A 7,674-nucleotide genomic window follows, 5' to 3' on the forward strand; every position below is an offset into this window, starting at 1 on the left:
AGCTCGAATTGATCCGTCTCCGTTCACAACAGCTCCCATCGGATTTGTCCTGAAAAAGCCGACTCTGTTGTGTACCTCTTCGTGTGTGAAAGGTCCAAATATGCGACCTGCATCTTTTTCTTTCTTCATATTCGACAATATCTTCTCTATGGCTAGTAAAGAAGATGAGTGATTTTCAGGGGTATACCATTTGCAATCTATGAGGAAGTGATGTGGAATTCCTTGATCAAACCCTTGTTTGAATCCAACTAAAATGTCCTCGTATTCTTTGAGTAATCCTGCCTTCGACAATGCTTTACTCCATTCTTCTACATTCATCTCGCAGGATACTTTCCCTGGCCATACCAAATCGCATCTCTCCATGATTACGTCACTATCTTCTGTTCCTGATGATAATGCAATCTCGCTACTCGACGAATCGTATGATGTCTCACTGTTTTCTGATTCTCGATATGGGGGTCTTAGAACTTTCGTACTTTGGGTTAGACGGAATGATTTAATTGAATTTCGAGCAAAACAAGGATAAATTGACGTGGAGAAAGAAAAAACATTTAAATAAGTTTCATAATATCTACATATTGAATGTTTTGAAAAAATCTTTTAAACAGCGAAACATAAAAATTTTTCATTGACATGTAGAATGTCATCGTTTACATGGATAAGAAAGGGTTATGAACAGGAATAAAGAAGGAATCAAGAAGGACTAGATCGACTCAGGTAAAAATGCTACCTACGTGTCCTTTTCTTTTCCTTTCCCTTTCACATTGTCTTTGCTGTTATCATTCCTATTATGATTAGGGTTGAAATTTCTACCTTTGTAATTTCCGTATGGTCCGGAAGTTCTGAATTGTTGTTTGTCTTTCTTTTCAATGTAGTTTCTCGAAGGACCTACATTCGTTTTAGCCAGTGTAGATGGTGCTGGTGCGTCGGTTAAGACGTCTGAGTAAGGGTATTTGCCGGCCTTAGGACCGCCTTTTCTGTAAGGATTGTCGTCTGTGTTTAAATCTTCTTGAGCTCTTGCTGTGTAGAAGATCTCGTTGACGAGGCCAACCGGTTCCAGAGCCGGATTAGGTACTTTCTGATCTGGATTCCTTACTGCGAATACCGCTTTTCTTATGGTGAGGTCGTATTTAAATGCTATCACCCAAGACCGTTGCTGCCTGAAGATGTTGTGCACATTTTTCTTGTGAATTTCCATAGCATCTGCGAAACCGGTGAATTTGTAGTCTTCGCGCAGCATGCTAATGAAATTATCCATATTATCACCCCACTCGAATCTTGACTGTGTCCATTCACCTGGGAAAGGGTATCCCCTATACTTTTCTATCTCCTTCTCTCCCTTCTTATATTCTACATGATTGTTGCTTGCTGTTTGTTGCCAAGCTTTGTTGAAGATAGTCAAGGGTAGTTGTCCTTGCAAAGTTTGCATGTTCTTTTGGAAGAAGAGTGGAAGTGATTGGGCGTTTGCATCAGGAGTAATGCTAAAATCGAATGATAGGCCGTTTTCTGAGAAGGTGGATTCAGGTAATTTAAAACTTTTAGTGACGCTATGAGTTTTGTTGAAGAGGGATACTGGTGAATCTTCTTTGTCGGTTAGATCAATCACTCGGTCTATACCCGTAGGACCTTGCGTGGTGTCGCCTGATTTCTCGTTGGGTCGAGTTGGGTCGTTAGACTTTCCTTCTTTATCAACGAGATGGTGTTTCTTTTGAATTTGTGGCAGTTTTTCGGAAGTACCAAACATGTTTCTGAATTCGGCTTCCAATCGTTTCGCTGACGTATCCGTTGAGGTAGGGCCTTGTCTGTAGCCTTTCTCTACTATCAGAGTGTCTACCGCTCCGCCTTGGTTCGACTTTTCTGGATCTGACAAAAGAATTTTGTAGACTGTTTCAGTATCGGTTCGAGGTTAGACATTTTTTGTGAGGATTCGTATGTGCTCACTTTGTCCTATTTCTTTTCCTTTGTCTGCAATGTTTCCTGTAGGTTGCTTAGTTTGGTTACCCGTTTCTATAAATTAATAGAAATGTTTCGGGAATTTCATCAGTAGACGTTCCTAATTAAAGATCTAACGAGATCTGAATTAAGTTTTGATATCAGGTGAGCAAAACATTGCTTACCTTTGCCTCTGTTGAGGTAGTTTGATATCAACATCTGCTTGTTATATTTTCCAAAGGATCCTTGAGGTCGGGATCCGCTTGAGTCTTCACTGCTTGAGGAGCTTTGATTCCCTTGTGTCGTCCCTCCGATGTTGTCGTTAACAGGCGTGATTGCGCTTAGCGCAGCGGTTGCATTTGCGATGATACTGTTCGACATTTTCGTATGAATCGATGAGAATGAGTAACAACGGGGGGGGGTAGTTGACGGTGAATACGGTTTTAATAAAAAATTGGTAATAGGAATCTTAGAAGATCTAATCAAAAGATTAATAATTAATTTGCCCAGAAGTTGAATTCTTAATTTTCGATAGATGTTCTAGCAGTGAAAAAGGATTTAAGAATATAATAAGATAATATTTTTAAATAGATAAGCGGATGAGGGACAATGGTAATTGATCTTATCTTGCTCTCTATATAATCCAGACATGTTAATCGTGAGATTAGCATGGCATTGATTCCCAGATAGTTTTTGTAACTAGTCTAGACCCTTATTCTTATCATGGTCACAATCTCAATGAAATTATAATTGATGGTCTCGTAGGATTGGACTAGCTAAACTATTAGGATTAAAAACTGGATTATATTTTAAAGTACATTTTAAACGACATTACTCGTAGTCGTGGACACCGCCCACCTACGTCGTACCTCCTCCGGAAAACTATCAGCTCAGACCCCAGACCTACGGTCTGGGCACAAAGGGTATTTTTTCCCTCAAATTGTCCCTGAATTAGCTGAATTTCCGACATTTTTGGTCAGAAACCTCTTAGAAAAAGGCCAAATTCCGACGTTTTTCATCAGAAACCTTGGTAAAAATTTAGGCAAAATTCCGACCTTTTCCGTCAGAAACCTCAGTAGGGGCTTTCCTGGGTCCTGCTGTGGCTCAGCTCACCGTACAGGCAGATGATCCCGAGTCTCGGGTGGCATTCAAACAAAATGTAGGGTAAAGGTTTGATTTTGAACTGGCATACCACCATCAAAGACAATGTATCCTCAACGTGCCTAAGAATTGACCCCTATGTCAGTATAAATTACATCTCCTCTCCAAGTTATGACTGGAAGTTGTTTTGAGGAATCAAAAGTATCAAATTCGGCAGCATACTCATTTAAGTTGAGACTTTCTTTAGGAACACATCGGACATCTCCTCAAACAAAAAAAGAGATGTCACCTTGAATATATCAAAATCGTCTATCCAATTTTCATTGAAGCAGATTTGGGCCACATGATTGCGATGTTGGGAACGGTTTTGGAATTACATATTGGTTCCCACATCTCGATTTTATGTCCACGAGGTATTTGGGGATTTTGATGTTTTCATTAAACGAGGCAGATGAAATCTGAGGAGCTCGTAATGTTTTTCACTGGTCATAACACTTCATATCTGTTTAGAAATATTCCTACTGAAATGTGAAAACCCAGAGAAACGTGGCATAGAACGAAAAATGCGCTTGTCATCGACTCTGTCTGGACTTTCATGAAGGCTCTTGACCGACCTGCAGGGTAGACTCTCACTCGGGTGTAATCAACATTAATGAACACATAACACGGCGAAACATTTTCCCATCAACAATCAATCCAAGCCATATTGCGACGTATGCAGTGCAGACGGGATTCAATATGTTTTTTGATTGTGGGTGCGGCAGGTGAATGACAACTTCTGCTTTTCTCCACATCGGAGCTCTATTTGATTTTGGGTAGATTCTTCTCATAAAACAAGTATACAAACAAACCAAAAACTTAAGGAAGTCAGGTCCCACATCTCTGGTGATTATTTAACTTTTGTGATATGATGCACTGCGTAACTATCTTCCTTGCCGTTATCATCACTTTGTCAGGTGATTCTTTTTCAGCTACAGTGATTCTCAACGATAATCAGCTAATCTAGAGTTGCCTATTTTCAAACTTCCTTTGATTTTTTTGCAGGTATCATATCAGCACCTCCACGTGGATTGTAGGTCTGCTTTCTGCTTCTCCTCTCAAGTGGACACTCATCACTTAACTCTTGTGTTGTCAGAATGTATACCACAGTCGATAGCTTGACCGCACGTAGCACGGGCCTTGATCTCAGGTAAGTCGCTAACTGGTACTTTGATCTGCAGATTTTCTAGGCCTCATTCACATATCTCATATTGGTCACTTATCCGTGCTCGTAGTCCTTCAATACACCCCACCAAGCTATCCAAGCGCACGTATGTTCTATTTCCTAGGTAGTCATTCAGAGGGACCCTAAAAACGGCTCACTTACGGGTTACTGGGCGCGAATTCAATATAAGACCGTATTTTGAGGCATTTAGTGCAGCGTTCAGCGGACTTCCTTACAGAAACAAGTATAAGACCACTTAACAGGATGATAAATACATATCCAAACAAGACCTTTGCACGGGTATTTATAACGTTCCAAAAAGCAAGTTGTTTTCTTAATGACTTCTTTTCAATATGCATCGTGTCCAACTTATACTCTGCTCCACTCCCTATGCAGATTTTTTTTGGAGCGACCAATGATGTAGCGATTTGGAAATCTTAAGGCGAGATCACTTGATCTTGTCCGATCTTTTTTTCCTCCCTGTTTTTACAATGTCCAAGACAATGTCCAAGGTCAATGACCGTATCTGAACTAAAAAAAACAATTTCAACCACGAGTCAGGACACTCGATCCAACATCTTAGAAAGATGTGGAATGGGTTTCATATGGATGATGTGAAAATGGATCAAGTAGTCACCAAGATCTGGCTTGATTAGACTATGAATCGAGATAAATCCATAATCAATGCATGCAGATGCCGTGCAAGGGAAATCCTCACCGCGTGCGTACGAATTTCAGGATCCATCCGAGTCCCACCTTGTTCAGGTAGGTAGAAAGCCAAATTACAAATCCTCAGTACTACAGCAAACTTGAAGATCTGGTATGATATAAAGTCAGGAATGCTCTGAAGAATGCACGGCAATATGTTTCGGAACATATCAACAGCGTAATTGAGATGACATAAGTTGAATGATCTGTGGTTCTTTAAACAAGATGCACATTATATATGTTTTGTCGCTACCTGTGGCAGTGCTGAGGGTGTTTGATGATATGCTGCGCGACATCAAAAGATGTCGCTCATTCGTTGAGTTCTACTAAATGGTGTTGGTTATGCATGTGTGAATTCCAAAGAAAATGGTATGCAGGGCGGAAGTTGAAGGCTATTGAGCTGTGGCTCAACTTCCAAAGGAGATAAATCTGGAGCGAGCTGCGGCTAGAAGACGATATGTCAATTCTTATTGTCAGGTGGCAGTTGAATATAACTACTAGCGTATAGGTTTGCTTTAAGGGTAGCATACCATATGCGATGACGATGTCATTGTGACCTCATGGTGCTCGGAATTTGACCGCGATGTCAGTATTGATTACAATCGTTACAAGGATAGTGGATGTTGATGCAGATAACAATCAAAGGAAGAAAATTATTTAATCAAGTAAACAGTAAATGAAACAATTTTGAATAAAGAGAGCGTGAAGCAATGAGTGCAAGAAAGAAGAATGCGGTGGCTCAAGGCCATGAAAAGCGCCTTGCGCTATACATGTTGAAAGAAGTAAGCTGCCTTCAAGAAATAGAGATGAGACTGAAAAAGCTCTATCAGTAGGATTATAGAAGGAGTTTTCAAAACCTTCGTATAGGTCATTGCAGATATGTAATGGAAAGTTGTGCACGGGGACTGATATTTTTTCATCGTGGATTGTATGTTGTGTAAGCTAGGCGAGATGAGTCTTGAATCTAGTTACATGGCGGGACGATTAGCGGTAGGATATCGCATACCACCACCGGCAGTTGCCCTGCCCAAGGATTTGTCCAAGGATTCAGTCGGAGGTCCCATTAAATCGACCGAGTTCGGCTTCGAGCTTCCACTTCCGATGGTAGACTTCTTCAACGCTTTCCAAAGCGACTTTGGATCTTTTTGTGTTAAGCGGCGATTGGTTTTACTTGCCAATTCTTCCTCTTCTGGCATGGTTGGAGGCACTGGGCGTGATGGCATGTACAAGTCATTCGGACGAATTTTTGCGGAGTTACTCATCGTATGGGACCGACTTCTTTGTTGTAATTTCAATGCCTCACCCTTGACCTTCTTGGTTGGTACCGGAAGCGGTTGACCCAAGGGGATAGGGCCTGAGATCACGGGTGGGAGGACAGGAAGAGGAGGGGGTGCGGAGGTGTTTGTGCGATGGAACCCGAAATTTATGACCGACATGGCTCGAGTGCGTTGAGTTTTCGTTTTGGCGTCTCCCATCGCATGCTGCGCTGAGTGTGCGGGGTGTTCTGGAACTACGGGAGGAAGAATTGGACTGCCTGGAGAGACAAACGTTGGAAGAGGCTCGGTGGGGATTGTCAAGCCTTCACATAATGATCCGCCCATCGAACTCATCCGACGGCGGCGTGGAACATGCGGTTGGTTAGATGTGTAACTAGTTCGAGCAATTTGAGGTGCAACACTCAAGTGTGCAGGACCATGGTACACCTGGACTTTCTGTGCGGGTTTAGGAAAAACCTGTAGACGCGAGAGTTCATGTCAGACATCATGGCAGAGTTGAAACGTCTATTCAATCAAGGTTGCGATCGAAACACAATTGAAATGTTACGAACAAAATGTGCCTGTTTCGAATCTACGAGGCCTTTGTGATGAGTTCGTGAATTGATATCATACAAGACCGAGGCCCGGTCTTCAGCCGACGGAAAGTTGGTGATGGTGGATTTCGATGTCATTGTCGAGTGTTGAGGCAAGTACTGAAAACCTGGAGCACGAGACACACCAGGATGGCGGGCAAAAGGATCATCATTGTCCACCTCGTCGATGTCGGAGGCTGACGAAGACGAGGCCGCGCCGATAGGATATAAGCTTTGATCATCGGGCGAGTTGGGTCGGAACACGCGCGAAGTACCAGTGTGATAAGCGTCGGTCTCATTCGACTCATCCAACTCGGTACTACTTCGGTCTGACACGGACAGAGATGGAGTGGACATGTTGTAGGATAAATCTTTTGGGTAAGAGAGCGAGTAATCGTTTCCTGGGGACTGTTGGAAGTTGGAACTGCGTGGACTGGCTGAGGAAAGGCCAGTGTAGGAAGATAAGATCGACATCGAACAGTATTGCTCATGTGCTACAGTGTCGGCTTCAGATAATTAAGGATTAGTGTTTGGACTCGGAATGGTAGGTTGGGAATGAGGCAGCTCACCTGCGTCCTGATGACCGTGCCGGTCGCCGGCACTCGGTGAAGGGGTCGTAGGAGGAGTCAAGAGACTGCAATAAAGCTCCAAGGCTTGGCGCATCACCGCGTCTTCGCGGCGGTCTCCATCAGGTTGTTTGAGTAGCTTGTAGCAATCAGACACATTGAGGTGCGGGTTGGTTTTGGAGGACGCTGAGCTGTGGAGTTGAGGTGGGGCGGAGCGCTCTGATATAGAACGGATCATGTGTTGAAGTCCTGATGAGAAGTCGATTGACTGAGGAGAAGCCATGTTAGGAATATTGCGAGTATTTACAGTAAAT

General features: G+C 42.8%; 2 protein-coding genes across 2 annotated transcripts; both read right to left on the reverse strand.

Moving 5' to 3' along the window:
* Positions 1–730: 730 nt before the first annotated feature.
* On the reverse strand, positions 731–2,313 carry MELLADRAFT_86908 (uncharacterized protein; the record flags this gene model as incomplete). The annotated part of the gene is made up of 3 exons (XM_007403984.1): positions 731–1,884; positions 1,942–2,007; positions 2,118–2,313. The coding sequence occupies 3 exons, from the start codon at positions 2,311–2,313 to the stop codon at positions 731–733; spliced, it is 1,416 nt and encodes a 471-aa protein (XP_007404046.1).
* A 3,210-nt stretch (positions 2,314–5,523) lies between these two features.
* On the reverse strand, positions 5,524–6,196 carry MELLADRAFT_70449 (uncharacterized protein; the record flags this gene model as incomplete). The annotated part of the gene is made up of 1 exon (XM_007403983.1): positions 5,524–6,196. One exon carries the CDS (start codon positions 6,166–6,168, stop codon positions 5,914–5,916), a length of 255 nt encoding a protein of 84 aa, XP_007404045.1.
* Positions 6,197–7,674: the final 1,478 nt, after the last annotated feature.

The sequence above is a fragment of the Melampsora larici-populina genome (assembly GCF_000204055.1).
Source record: "Melampsora larici-populina 98AG31 unplaced genomic scaffold MELLAscaffold_1, whole genome shotgun sequence".
NCBI lineage: Eukaryota > Fungi > Basidiomycota > Pucciniomycetes > Pucciniales > Melampsoraceae > Melampsora > Melampsora laricis-populina.